Here is a 15,275-nt window from a genome sequence, read left to right as displayed (position 1 = left end):
CATAACAGAATGACGCTCTAGATATGTTCTTGCCAGGTCAGAGCATACTAAGACAATTACTTCCCTTGTTCTGGGCACTACAATTCTCCTAATGTGAGCTATTGCCATATTAATTTTGGGGACAGACAATTCACACTGCTGACTATCAGTGAATTCAAAATCAACTAAAACTTTTTTTTTTCTTACTCGGACTCCTTAAGTCTTTTTAACATGAGAAAAGGAGTGAGGACACAAATAACCTAACTGCCCTTAATAAAAAAAGGGGGGGGCAAATAACCAGGTTTTTAAGTCATCAAATCACTTAACAATATCTACTAATGGACCAAAAGCTGACACCTTCCCCCAATACCTACAGGCTAGAAAAGATGCTTCAAAGCCAGGCAGCACAGTTTCTGCTTGAAATTGGAGCCAGATTCCTCCTCATTCTCAAAACTACTTCAACACTTCCATTGTCATCCTTGCTTGATACCCAAGAGACATAACTATCAGCAAAGGTGAGGCAGTACTGAGAACAAACAGAGCATCTTCTTCCTCATTCTTCCTTTCACTCTACCCATCCTTCTGTTCCTCACAGAACTTTATGAGTTGGATGTTCATTTAATAGTCAATAAAATATTATTATGTTATAAATCACGGGTGTGGTTTTTATTTTTGCTCTGTATAATACCAATCTAACTTGCACAACAAAAATAGTTGATGACACTGAAAACAAAGAGATAGAAGTAGATCACATACTCAAGGTATCCAAAGACCATATCCTGATGAAATAACATTTCTGCACATTTATGAATTGCTTTGAGCTTTCAAAAGTCCTCCTCGCACAAAAGCCTGGAAGGTATAACTCACCCCCACCCCCTAAAAAAAATTTAAATTTACTAACTTATTTCATAATTCAGTATTCAAGGCATATATTGAAACTTCATTTGAACTCCAGTGATTCAGAATTTGTTATTATTTGGATGGGGACTCAGTTGAAGGCATTTTTATACCATCTATGAAGAGAATGTAATAGATGGAACAGGGAAGTGAAGAATCAAAGAATCTCTGAGTTGGAAGGGATGCCAGAGGCCACACAATCCAACCCGTACATGACTGAAAAACCTCATGACAACATAGTCAAGGAGTGGCCATTCTGCCTTGAAAACTTCTAACGAGAAGGAACCCAAGACCCTTCTTGGGGGTGCCATGCCACCTAGTTATATGTGGGCAGGAGTGGGGAAGAGGGAGTTGCCAGGAAGGACAAAGTATAAAAATCTTTCTGCTGTAGAGTTCATTCATGGAAGTCTTAAAGGTTCTTCAAAACTGCAAGTTGGAAAAATCCTCAGAATTAAGGTAAGGAACTAGCTTAGCCAGGAGAGCGTGAGAATGGGGATGAAAAGTCAGTTCGTGTATAATGATGATCATACAGCTAACTTCTGTCTAGTGCTTAAAGTTTTACAAAACAGTTTGTACAGTATACATTATCTCATTTGATCCTCAAAAGAACCCTATGTGCCGGATATTCCTGTCAATAGATGAGGAAATTGAGATTGAGAGAGGCTAAATAGATTGCCCATGGTAACATAACAATTCTAAGATGTAGGTTTTGGATCCAGGTCTTTCTTGACTCTAAATCCAGAAATCTTCCTATTATATCGCATGCTGTCTCTCTTAACGTAAACATAGAGTACGTGAAGGGAAATAGCGTATGGAAGGCTGAATGGGGAGGCTGGAGCCAAACTGGGTTTAGAGAGTTCTGAATGCCAGAATCAAGAGTTTAGACTTCAAGAAGGGGCAGAATGAAGGTTAAATGATCAGTTGGAAGATAATTAATAATAAGGTGATTAATAATCTAGATGACATAAGAGTATGAAATAAGATGATTCTAAGATGAACTTAAATTGGGGTGGGGCGGGAGGAGTGGAAAGGACCAGATTTAAGAGATTGTAAAGTTAGAAACGGCAGCACTTAGTAACTGATGTGACAATATTATGTGAGATGAAGGAGAAGGAAAAATCAAAATATTACTCCAAGGTCATATGCCTGAGTTACTAGGAAGATAGTATAGCCATTGTTGGGAATAAAGAAATTAGGGATAGAAGGTTTAAAAGGCAAGAAGATGATGAGTTCAGATTTAGACATGGTGAGTTTGAGATGCTAAGATTTGAAAATAATGAAATCACAGCTTTGGGAAAGGTGAGGTTAGAAATGGAGATTTAGGAATCATTTGTATGGAGATAATAATTAAAGCCACAGTGGCAGAGGGTGAGGGTGAGATTGACAAGAAGTAAAATGTGGAGATAGAAGAGGGAGCAGGAAAGGACCATGGGAACACATTCGACATTCAGCAGTAAAAAAGAAGATAAAAAGCAAGGGGAAAAAAGCAGGCAGCAGGAAGAAATATGGGACTGAAGTTCATTGCTAATGCAGATCCATTTGGGAAACACTTTCAAATTGTCCACATGATACCTGTGCTTTACTAAAGAGGATCCCATAGTCATGGTAAGGGAGGTTTTATGTGAGAAGGGGAACAGAAATGTTGTAGACTAAGGATTACAGTCTTTAGAAAAGGAATCTCATTCTTCCCTAGGGGAGTACCAGTCCAAAAATAATAACTGGAATATATTCATATTGAAATCTGTTTGTAGCTTTAGTCTACCCCATTTCCTTTAGGAGGGATATACACATGAGCCCTCACATGTATAAGACACCCAAAATTCATTTCCAGAACTATAGTCGTTAACTTCTTGGTTTTCAGGACACGTCCATAACGTGAATTTTAAAATCCTTATTTAACACAGCCAGCAGGGAGAATCATCTTATTCTTACCAAATTGCAAATTCTAAGGCTTTAAAACACCAAAGAGGACAATCCATAAATGTCCTTTTGTTTGAGAGGAAAAACAACAACAAAAATGTCATGAGAATTTTGTTGGCAGAGTTTTAACAAAAAGATAGCCTGCAGTTAGTGGGCCTCTCTCCTTGGAAAACATTGAATTTGCTTCAATATTGTACTGAAAGCATGCTAGGCACCAAAACATCTGTCCTGTTTTTCCCAGAACACTGCAAGTAAATGATTTTTGGAAAAATATGTAGGAGTCATGCTGGCTACATTTTTCAAACAGTAGCCAAGATAAAACAGCCTCTGTATTATGTCAAAGAATTTTGAATTAAATTATTTTGGTAAAAATCTAGAAACTGCAGTTATATTGGCTTTCTGAGTTAGGCCAGTGGTTCATCCACACCCACTGAACTCTGCCTATTTCACTAAAATCAAAACATGCTGGGCATGTGAGCTGATAACTTGTTCTTTATAAGGCCATCTTTAAAAACATACATTGTTAATTTCCCCTTACTAACACCCATCAAGGAATCATCGTTGCTGAGTTTATTTAAATCTCTCTTGAACTTCTTCATTTTTTAGCTTCTATTACTTCTTATGTGGAAAGGTAGTTATGAAATTAGTGCCTACTTTTATTTGTCCTATTTGTCCTTGAAAGATTGTATTTTTCAAGCTTCAACAGATGATCTCTAGTTCTTTCATTTTCAAGATTGAATGAGCAAGTTCATCACTTTTGTTAATGTATAAGATTTGAATCATATCACTTCCAGCTCTGTCTTTCCAGACTGACAAGTCTTTTTTTTTTTAAACTAAATATTAAAGTGGCTAAAGTTTTCAAGATTTAAATGAACCTATTTCCAGAAATGTTCTTCAGGGCCTTATCAAATGTGTTTTGATGTGTTGTCCACATCAAACTCTAGTTTTAATCCTAGAATTTTCAGGCTAAAAGAGGCCTGTAAGGATCATTTACAGGTGAGGAAATTAAATAGCAAAGAGGTTAAGTGATTTGTCCAAGGTCACATAGGAAGTGAAAGCAAACTGGAGATTAGGACCTAGGTCTCCTGATTATCAGAACAGCATTCTACTAAGATATTTTTCATATTTGATCTGTTCCTAGAGCCTACCAAAAAGCCTAGAATATGATAGATGCTTAACAAATGCTGAGTAATTGATTTCCCAAATTTGGAAATGGTTCAACGAAGGACAAGAGATGTGAGGACAGACTAAATACTGTTCTCTGCCAGACCCTTTCTTTTTTTTTATTAATTTATTTTGATTTATCAATAATCACTTCCATATGATTTTGAGTTTAAAATTTTTCTCCCCCTTCCTCCCCACCACCCTCCCAAGACGGCGCATAATCTGATATAGGCTATACATTTACATTCATATTAAACATATTTTCACATTAGTGATGTTGTAAGTAGAAATTAAAACCAATGGGAGGAACCATCAGAAAGAGGAAACAAAACTCAACAGAAGAGAAAGAAATTAGCAATTCGGTTTCCATAGATCTTTCTTTGGGTGTGGATAGCATTTTCCATCACAAGGCCTCTGGAGATGTCTTAGATCCTTGTATTGCCAGGAAGGGTTAAATTTATCAATATTAGTCATCATGCAAAGTGGCTGACCTTTTCAAGATCTGAGAAATCTGTATACTTAAAACCAAAAAGAATTCTATATGTACAAGAGAGATCCAGATGTCTTATTAAACTGTCTTGAAAAGTTGGAAGTATCAGTATTGGCATTAACTTCCAAAGTAAGGATTTTTCTTTCCAAGCACCAAAAAGCTACTTCTCTTTCATTTTAGCTTATGTTTAACTCTTTAGATGCAAAAGCGCTTTTACTCATACTTCCTTGTCCAGACTTGACTTAGCTCAAATGGCACTTGTAAATCTGCAATTTATTCATACTTTGGAAACCATTCCAAACTGCCTAAACATCTTTATGAGGGAGGCATGTGTCCTTGTGTTCCACTTTTAATTTATTTGTTGAGATAAAAAAAGAGTACTTATTAAGAATCTGGGGGTAGGGGCAGCTAGGTGGCACAGTGGTTAGAGCTGCGGCCTTGGAGCCCAGACGACCTGAGCTCAAATCTGGCCTCATACGCTTGACACTTAACTAGCTGTGTGACCTTGGGCAAGTCACTTAACCCCGCTTGCCTAGCAAAAAAAAAAAAAGAATCTGGGGGGAGGACAGAATTATCTTGACCTCAGAATTCCAAACTGATAAATGGCATGTGAGACCCAGTTATCTGTACCCAACTTTCTTTTCAAAATAACAAACACTACTACAACATAAATCTGTTTTAAATGCCTGACCATTTAGATAAGTAGAAAATTACATCATTGTTCTATTTCATAATTTTACTAAATTAAATACGGGCAGCCTTCACAGTAGCAACTGTGCATATGTATCCATTGTCCTATTTAAACTATGGCAATCAGTCACTTGCAACTGTCCAGACTGGTAAATGGTTTATGACCAAAACAGAATGCTTTAGTCCTGTGTTTCAGTACCTCAGGGATATGGAATATTATCAGTGGGGCCACTTCTATTGCTACAGATTGTAACTACCTTTCATTACTAAATAGATATTCTTTAAGAGTTATTTTGGCAAAAAAAAAAAAAATCATTAGTCAGCAGCCAACCTAATGATGAGCCTCAGTGAATTTAACTAAGCTGGTCTCTGACAACAAACCTACACTGTGCACCATACTAGACCATAGTAGAAGGTTGGGAGGACATGCCCAAGCTTGTATTCAGTCAGACCAGCCATGGAGAACTAAAGATCACTCTTCTGTCACACAGGCATCAGAGGAAAATTTAGTGGAAGACTTGATCTCTATACTTTGTCATAAAATAGCACCCTCAAGATAGAAACTCTTTCCCTAAATGTCACTTAAAATACAGTCTATAGAGAGTAATATTAATTTGAGACTATCATTTTAATGGCATGTATATTTGCAAAGACAATACGGTACTTAAAATGATACTTCAAAGCTTTGTATCACAAAGGTCAAGCATTCTAGTAGTAGATAGATAGAGGGCTAACAATATGAGGAGGCAACCTAGTAAAAAAAAAAAAACAACAACAAAACATTGGTCTGGAATCAGAGGAACTGGGTTCCAGTTTCACCTCTGACACTTAGTACCTGTGTCCACCACTGCCTGACTTCTATAGGTTATTTCACTGGGATTTCTTAGAGTATAATTTGAGGGTATACAACAAACTATCTTCCCTGTTCTTTTGGGTTACTGCAAAAACTGTACAAAGTCCCAGATAAATGCAATTCAGTAATAAATAGTTATGCCTTGACTATTTTAATACTGTGCAACACCATGTAAACAGTTCTACCACCTGAACCCAGAAACAGAGATTTGTTTAGCTACATAGGAGAAAGAAGAGGCAGAGAGAATCATCAAGAAAGGGTTAAGTGTTGACTAGGGTGACAAAAAGACAGCTAAAGTACTAAGGAGTTGTTTTTTTTTTTTTTAAATGACTTGCTTAATTTTACACAGGTAGCTAGTGATAGAACAAGCCAGGTAAAGAGCCTCGGTAGTGGGTTCTGGTCTACCAGGAAGCAAATGTCATGTTTCTTGAGACAAATAGTTGTTACAGAAATAGAGATCCTACCTACTTTGTAGGATCCATGACTCCCTTATCTTATTAACCTGAGTTGTTACATAGTGATGCTATAAGATTTTTAAAAATTGCTCTGACTTCCTTAAAGAGCACCATTATACTAAAAATAAGGTATGAAGGTTTTAGCTTAGTTGGTTGGAACATGTTTTCATTAACACCAAAGTCAGGGCTTTAGTTCCTGCCTAAGCAGTGGGAGGCAGGCATTACAGATATTTGGATCAACCCCTCGATTCATCAGTGTGAGGAATTACTGGAGTAGAAATTCCTTCCACTGTTGCAGATCAGGCAACTGCTCTGGCCAGTTTGTGTCTATTTGTCATCTCCTCCATTAGAATGTGAACTCCCTGAGAACACAAATGGTCTTTGGCCTCTTTTTGTAAGGCCAAGGAATTAGCATAGTGCTTGGTACATAGTAGGTGCTTAATAAATTTTTGTTGATTGTAATTTATGGACTTGGAGAGTTGCCCAGGGGCACAAAGAGGTTTAATACTTGTTGGACATACTTGTTTTGTATGTCAGGGTCAAATTTAAAATGAGGTTCTTCCTCATTCCAAATCCGGCACCCTACTCTCTCTCAGATAAAAGTGTGCTTTACCTGGGCTACGTTCAGCACCAATTCTAGGAAAACTTTATTTATGTATATGTGAATGTATGTATATATAATATGTGTGTATGTGTATACGTATATACACATGTGGCATATTTAATTTATATTATTATATATTACATATTACATGCTGTCCTTAAAGAAAGCAGTTAAAATGTTTTGTTCGTGCTTTTAAAAAGTCATTCACTTCCTAAAGACTCCTCCCCTCCACTCCCCATTTACAACCATACCTCGTAATGAAACAGTGGTTAACAAAACAAAGCTGACTCATTGGCCATGTTCACCAATGTATGTTTCATTCTGCACCTCTCAATCAGAAAAGTGGAAGGTATGCCTCACTGAAGAATAACAATTAAAAAAAACAAACACTCCAGGAATACGCAAGTGTTTTTACAATTTGCATAAAATTAGCATATCGGTAAGTTATAAATGCTACCATTTTTAAAAAGAATTAGCAGTAGTCTTAAAATCCCAGGTCAATGTTCTTTCCAAGTTACCCAAATTTGAATCCAATAAAGGTGGTGATGCAATTCCTTTTGCTATAATTAGGTTCCTATGAAAGATTTAGACATCTATAAATTTCCTAGAATTTAAACAAAATTCAGCCCATATTCATGCAGGGGGGAAAAACTGCTTTTTCAAGTTAAGAACTTTTTTCATAGAACACAACAAAATCAGACCAGAACTTGCCTATTGGGGGAAGGGAAGAAACATTTATCAAGTGTTTACTATGTGCCAGGCACAATGCTAAGAGCTTTACAGATAGTATTCCATTTACTAAAAGTTTATTAAAACAAAACAAAAATTTGCAAACAAGTAACTTTTAGTCTGCCTGTAACTACATTACCTAGAACATTGCTGGGCGTATAAAAGGCGTTCAAATAATAGTTGATTGAAGGAAAGAAGAAAGAGACTCAATTCAATTCAAACACTTATTAAACATCTACTACACGCAAGGCATTGAAATAGGTTATAGGGTAACAATGATAAAATATGTTCAAGGAGCTTATGTAGTTAACTGAGCATAGATTTACAAATATGAGACTGTTTGAGGGGAGAGAAAGCACTAACAATAAGGCAGGGGTAGGGAGCCTGCTGACTCAAAGCCACATGTGGCCCTCTGTGTCCTCAAGTGCAGCCCTTTGACTGAATCCAAACTTCACAGAACAAAAACCCTTCATAAAATGATCTGTTCTGTAAAACTTGGACTCAGTCAAAAGGTTGCACCCAAGGACCTAGGCCACATGTGGCTTCGAGGCCCCAGGTTCCCCACCTCTGAACAAGGAGGATCAGGAAAAGCTTCCCAAAGGAAGTGGCAATGGAGCTGGGCCTTGATGGGAACCAAGAGGTGGAGAACAGGTAAGAGCCCAAACAACGGCAATGTAGGACGACAGCCTGTGCCAAAGACATGGAATTCAAAGTTTGGGGAACAGAAAGTGTGCCCATTTTCTGTGTAGCATGCATGTAGGGGGAGTAAAGTGAAATTACTGCAATTTCAGTAATCTAGAATAATGGATTGGAGCAAGATCATGGAGGGCTCTCGATATCAGACTGGGGAGGTTGTGTTTTGCCCCCAAGTACATTGGGGAGCCACTGAAGATCCTTCAATAGGCCAGTAGTTATGTGCAGACCTGTGCATTATGAACATTACCCTGGCAAATGTGTGCAGGATAGATGGAAGAAGAGAGAGATTAGAAGCAGGGAGTGCAAAGAAGATATTGCAATGATCTAAGTGACAAGTGATGAAGCCCTGGAGCTCAGAAGACAGATATAAATATGGGAGTCATCTGCATAGGGATGCTGGTTTAAACTACAGGAGGTGATGATATCACCAAGTGAGAATTTTAGAGAAAGAGAAGAGAGATTATAACAGAACTTTAGGGGACAGAGATGATGATCTGCAGTAGTCAGGTAGGAGATTCAAGAAAGAGTATATGCCTCCCCCACCAAAAAAACAAACAAACCAACACCCAGAGGTAAGAGAGCAGAAGGGATGGGGGGAGCAGCAGAAAGGTTAAAACTGAAAAGGATAAACAAGACAAATCATCAGATAAATAATTAAGAGCTCACTGGCAAATTTGGAAAGAGCAGCTTTAGTTAAGTGGGGAGGTTGGCTCCAGATGACAAAAGGTTTGAAGAGTGAGAGATGAAGAAGTAAACAGCATGGATGGCCTTTTCTAAGCATTGGACCGTGAAAGGGAGGAGAGCTATAGGACAATAGCTACAGGGGATGGCAGAGTCAACTCAAGGCTTTTTTTTTTTAAAGTCTGGGGAAGATTTAGGCATATTTTTTAGACAGGAAGGTGCCAGAATGCAGACAGAAAGAGAATGAAGATGAAAGAGGAAGCTTAAAGGGGTAATTGCTAGAGAAAGGAGGGGATGAGGTCGAGGGCAAAAGTAAGGATTATCCTTGGCAAAGAACTTGGCTAACTCTTCCTCCAAAATTAGAATAAAGTAAGACAGAATAAAGGATGATGCACCTACTTCTGGGGTAGAAAAGGGAAATTAGGGTACAATTCACTCAACAGCAAAACATGAAGGAAATGTGAGAGGGAAGAATAAGAGGGAGGGTAGTAAGGAATCAGTCCTAAGCAAAAGAAATTAACTACGTATAAAAATATTTATAACATTTCTGTGGCAGCAAAAAATTAGAAACTGAGAGGATGCCCACCAACTAGTAAGCGGCTGAACAAGTTATGACATATAAATATGACATAATACTATTGCTCTGTAAGAAATATGAAGGAGGTAGTTTTAGGAAAACTTGGGAAGACTGCTACAGAGGGATATAAGCTGAACCAGAAAAATTTATACGTTAACAACAGTGTAAAGACAAACGAGTTTCAAAGTCTTAGGAACTCTGATCAATGTAATGACATGATAAAACATGCTACTTACCTCCTAAGAGAGGGATGATGAACTCAAGAATACATACTGGGGCTTTTTTTTGTTTTAGACAAAGCCAATTCAGGAATTTGCTTTGCTTGACTGGTGTGTTTGTAACAAGGTTTTGTTTTTCTTTCTTTCGTGGGGCAGGAAAGGGAGTGGGAAGAAGTGAAGATGGATTTTTTAATTAAAAAATTTTAATTAAGAAGTTATTTTTTTAGGGGCAGCTAGGTGGCACAGTGGATAGAGCACTGGCTCTGGAGTCAAGAGGACCTGAGTTCAAATCTGGCCTCAGACACTTGACACATACTAGCTGTGTGACCTTGGGCAAGTCACTTAACCCCATTGCCTAGCAAAAAACAACAAAAAAAACCCCAAAACACACAAAAATTTTTTAAAAGAGCTCTCTATATCAATGAAATCATAGATCCAGTTTTTTTAAAGTATAAACCATTATGACTACATGAAATGTCATAACTTATAGTAGAAAAAAAAACCCACTAGAATAGGAATCAAGAGTTCTGGGTTAAAATCCTGACTCTACCACCAATTTGCTATGTGATGTATATAAATCAGTCAACTTCTCTGGATTTGTAAATGAAGGCAATGTAAAAACAGAAAGTATCAAGAAAAAAAATTTTTTAAAAGCTCCTTCTTCCTCCTCCTCCCTCCAAAAAAAAGAAGAAGAAAAAGATATTTTCACCTAGAAAATTAAGAGACTCAATCATGGAGCATGGTGGGAGTTCATTAGTCATAGGAAAGAGAACTTTTTGCCTGAAGCTCATTCAAGAATCCCATGAAAAGGGAAGACTGATTTGGAAATCTCAGTCAGTAAATGCTCAGCGATTGAATCCTCAGGGCCTGAGTAAAGATGTCCCATATTTGAAACATATATTTGGCTCCCAGCCTCTGGTGGTTCTGAGGATTCACATGTTTTGGTGTTTCTGGGAGCTTTAGACCTCTGACAGTTCTTTTATAAAAACCATATAAAATTCATTATTTATTTTCAGCATTCTCTTCTTTTTAAATTTTGAGTTCCACATTCTCTCCCTCCCTCCTCCCACAACCTTCCACACCCACTGAGAATGCAAGCAATGTGATATCAAATATACATGTGAAATCATGCAAAACATATTTCCACATTAGCCATATTTCAAACAAAAAAAAAGCAAGAAAAATTTAAAAAGTGAGAACAATTTACTTCTATTTGCACTCAGAATTCAGCACTTATCTTTCTGGAGATGGATAGCATTTTTTCAAAATGAATCCTCTGGAATTGTCTTATATCACCATATTCATCAGAGTAGCTAAGTCTTTTTCACAGCTTATCATCATTACAATATTGCTCTTACTGTGCTCATTGATCTCCCACTTCTTCTCACTTCAATTTGCACAAGTTCATACAGGTCTTGCCATGTTTTTTCTGAAACCACCCCCTTGTCATTTCTTATAGCACAATCAATAGTATTCCATGACAATCATATGCCACAACTTGTCCAGCCATTCCCCAATTGATGAGCATCCCTTTATTTTCCAATTCTTTGCCACCACAAAAAGAGCTGCTATAAATATTTTTGTACATATAGGTCCTTTTCCTTTTTCTTTGATCTGTTTGAGATACAGGCCTACTAGTGGTATTGACGGGTCAAACGGTATGCACAGTTTTACTGCTCTTTCGATATAGTTCCAAGTTGTTCTCCAGAATGGTTGGACCAGTCCATTACTCCCCCAGAAGTTCATTAGCTTACTTATTTTTCCTTCGCTCCCTCTAGCATTTGTCATTTCTGATGGGTGTGAGGTGGTACCTCAGAGGTTTAATTTGCCTCTCTCTAATCAATAGTGATTTAGAATATTTTTTCATATGAAAAAATAACTATAGCTTTGATTTCTTTTTCTGAAAACTGCCTATTTTTATCTTTTGACTATTTATCAATTGAGGAATGGCTCTTTTTTTTTTGTTACAAATTTGACTCAGTTCTATACTCGGTATATATTTGAAAAGCAAGGTCTTTATCAGAGAAACTTGCTTTAAAATTTCTTGATGTTACTTCATTGTTGACTCTATGGTACCATTTAGCATAATGTAGTTTCCCTGATTTCTTTTAAATAGGTCGATTTTTGCTTTTGCTTTGTCTCAGATCATGATTGCTAACCCTGCCTTTTTCACTTGAGCTGAAGCATATTAGATTCTACTCTACAACTTTATTTTAAAATTCTATGTACAGTAACTGTTTCAAGCATGTTTCTTGTAAACAACATATTGTTTGGTTTCTAATCCATTCTATCTGCTTCTGTTTTACATGGGTGTGCTCAACCCATTCACATTCACAATTATGATTACTAACTGTGTATTTCCCTCTATCCCATTTTCTTATGTTTCTTCCTATCTCTCTCTCTTTTTTAAATATGGACTACTTCACGAATTTGCACGTCATCTTTGTGTAGGGGCCATGCTAATTTTCTCTGTATCGTTCCAATTTTAGCATATGTGCTGCCAAAGCAAGAACTCTATCTTTCATCCTGTTCCTCCTCAAAAGTCTGTTTGGCTTCTAACCACTGCCTCACTTAATTCACCTTTCTTTTTATCATACTCACCTTTCTCTTATCCCCTTCCCCTCCTATTTTCCTATTGGGTATGGCATTGGACACCCCAGATTGTTCTAAGGTCTCAAAAGTACAGGTACTCTTGTAGCCAATTCCAAGGGGCTTAGGAAAACTAGCAGTTACCGAAAACACAAAAACAAAAACAAAAACTCATGAAATTTACATTTCATAGGATTCATAAGGGATCTTCATGAACCAAGTTGTAACTCATAATTTAATTTCTTAAATGGTCCAATCCTAAGTCTACTTAACCTCTCTGGCCCTATTTCACCACCTGTAACTGAACATGTTTAGTTAAATTAATTCATACATCCATCAAACACCAATTGAGTCTCTACTCTGCATGGCACATTGTGCTAGATTCTGGGGGAGATATAGATACTTACAATCTCACATAGGGGAGGGATATTAGATACATACACAAATAAATATGTGCTCCTTCCTGACATGGAGGACCTGGGTACACTTCAGAAACGTCTCTTCTTTTCATTATCTGCCTGAACCCATGTAAGCCTGAGAACATCACTGATCAGCAGCAGACCTTTACAAATGCTAAGGCTCATAAGACATTAATCAAGGAACAGATTTTACTTATACAATAAGGTCAAACACCAAAAAAGCTTCTACCCAGCCTCAAAGACAATAAAGAAACTGTGTTTCCCTTTCTGAGTGGCCCTTCACTTCCTGGCAAGGACTAGTCAATCCTCAAGATTTATCCTATGGTGGGTTTCCCTCCTTAGCAAGGGAAAAGAACTTGGAGTGTTCTAGAGAATAAAGCAAACTCCCTACCTCCAGCAGACCATCCCTATCCCCAATGATCTGTACAATCCATGTGCCTTTCTGCATATGATCACCTACGGTCCTACAAAAGGGAAGGAATTAAAGCTGGCTCTTTCAAATCAGAACTCTGTGACTCATCCCTCCTTTGCTGGCCCCTTTTCCAGTTTCTTCTCTCCAGCAATTTTTCCTTTAAAATTGCCTTGCTATATTGGTTCGGTGCAGGTTCTTTTCCAGCAGCACTCCACCTCTATTATGCCACTTTTGTGTCCCTCCTTGGCTCTATCTGGCTCCTGCTGACCATCATCTCACCATCATTTCTTTTCACAGATGTTGCCACTTTCTGCTATCTGCACTCTTCCTCAAGACACAATGCTAGCCCTTAGACAAATGGATGATGAAGGGATTATATTGGAAATGTAATCAGCATCACAGGCCTTTTCAACTTCCAAGGTCAGAACAGATGCAGATCATTGACTCTGTCAGACTTCTAAATTGTGGCATAATAGAAAAAGTAGTGGATTGGAGCCAGGAGAGATCCGAGTTCAAATACTATTTCTGATACCACCTGTATAAACTTGAATAAGTCTTTCAAACTACCTGGGCCTCAGTTTCCTCATCTGTAAAATGAAGACAGTGAATTAAATGGAGTTTCAGGTCCCTTCCAGCTCCATGTCTATGCTTTTATAATCTTAATCCCAATCCTAGTAGATAGGTATGCAGTTATTATGCCCATTTGAAAGGAAACTGAGGCTAAAAGTAGTCAGATAAGGTACAAAAACCAGTCTACAAACCTTAAAGCAGTCTGAATACCAGCAATTATTTTTAGTTCAGAACTGCTGAACAATACAAATAATCCTAGGATCACAGATTTAGAACTATAAGGGACATTTGAGGTCATCTAATTAAATCACCATGTTTTATAGATGTGGAAACCAAGGCCCAGAAAGGTTAAGTGGCTTCTCAATACACAGCTGATTTTATTTCTCTGCTCAAAAATCACCAATGACTTTCTATTGTCTATAGAATAAAGTCTAATCTGATATTCAAAGCCCTTCATAATCTGGCTGCAATGTGTAAGGATTGGATGAAGGCGCTGGGAATGTTCACTCTCCGAAAGAAAAGTTATTTTAGTATAAAAAAAAATAGATTATGTGAAAGAGGCAAGAATACACAAAAGAACTGCATAAGAAAGATCTTAATATCACTGATAACCGCTATAGTATGGTTACTGACCAAGAGCCAGACATTCTGGAAAATGAAGTTAAAAGGGCCTTCAGAAGAATTGATGCTCTCCAAGCTCCGGCCCCGCAACTGGCAACATGGCTAAATGTACCAAGAAGGTCAGAATTGTTGGTAAATATGGAACACGTTATGGTGCATCCCTCAGAAAAATGGTGAAGAAAATTGAAATTAGCCAGCATGCCAAGTATACCTGCTCCTTCTGTGGCAAGACCAAAATGAAGAGATGGGCTGTGGGTGTCTGGCATTGTAGATCCTGTATGAAGACAGTAGCTGGTGGTGCATGGACCTACAATACCACCTCTGCAGTCACAGTCAAATCTGCCATCACAAGACTGAAGGAATTAAAAGACCAGTAAAATCTTCTTATCAAATACCTGTAGCCCATAGTCCAACAATAAATGGGTTAATTTATGGAATAAAAAAAAAAGAATTGATAACAATAAGACTAGTGAAGGTGATAGAATTCCAGCTGAGCTATTTAAAACCCTAAAAGATGATGCTGCACTCAATATGCCAGCAAATTAGGAAAACACAACAATGGCCGCTGGATTAGAAAAGATCAGTTTATATTACAATCCTAAAGAAGGGCAAAGTCAAGGAATGTTCCAACTCGTGAACAAATGCACTCATTTCACATGCCAATAAGATTATGCTTAAGATTCTGTAAACTAGGCTTCGATAATATATGAA

At 37.6% G+C, this 15,275-nt stretch overlaps 2 protein-coding genes and 1 non-coding gene across 6 annotated transcripts in view; 1 reads left to right on the top strand and 2 right to left on the bottom strand.

The window, feature by feature from the left end:
- The window catches only part of ABHD12 (abhydrolase domain containing 12), a 140,350-nt gene that overhangs the window by 107,637 nt on the left and 17,438 nt on the right, over positions 1 to 15,275 (bottom strand). The window lies entirely within an intron of this gene.
- Positions 12,360 to 12,462, bottom strand: LOC114037142. Its single transcript, XR_003568422.1, has one exon. It is a non-coding gene; the product is annotated as a U6 spliceosomal RNA (small nuclear RNA).
- On the top strand, positions 14,663 to 14,961 carry LOC114037094 (60S ribosomal protein L37a-like). The gene has a single exon (XM_027853906.1). The coding sequence runs from the start codon at positions 14,663 to 14,665 to the stop codon at positions 14,939 to 14,941; it is 279 nt and encodes a 92-aa protein (XP_027709707.1). The 3' UTR covers positions 14,942 to 14,961.

This window comes from Vombatus ursinus, unplaced genomic scaffold, assembly GCF_900497805.2.
Source record: "Vombatus ursinus unplaced genomic scaffold, bare-nosed wombat genome assembly UNPS02010219.1, whole genome shotgun sequence".
Classification (NCBI taxonomy): Eukaryota; Metazoa; Chordata; class Mammalia; order Diprotodontia; family Vombatidae; genus Vombatus; species Vombatus ursinus.
The sequence above is the reverse complement of the archived record's forward strand: the minus strand, read 5'-3'. Positions and strand labels throughout refer to the sequence as shown.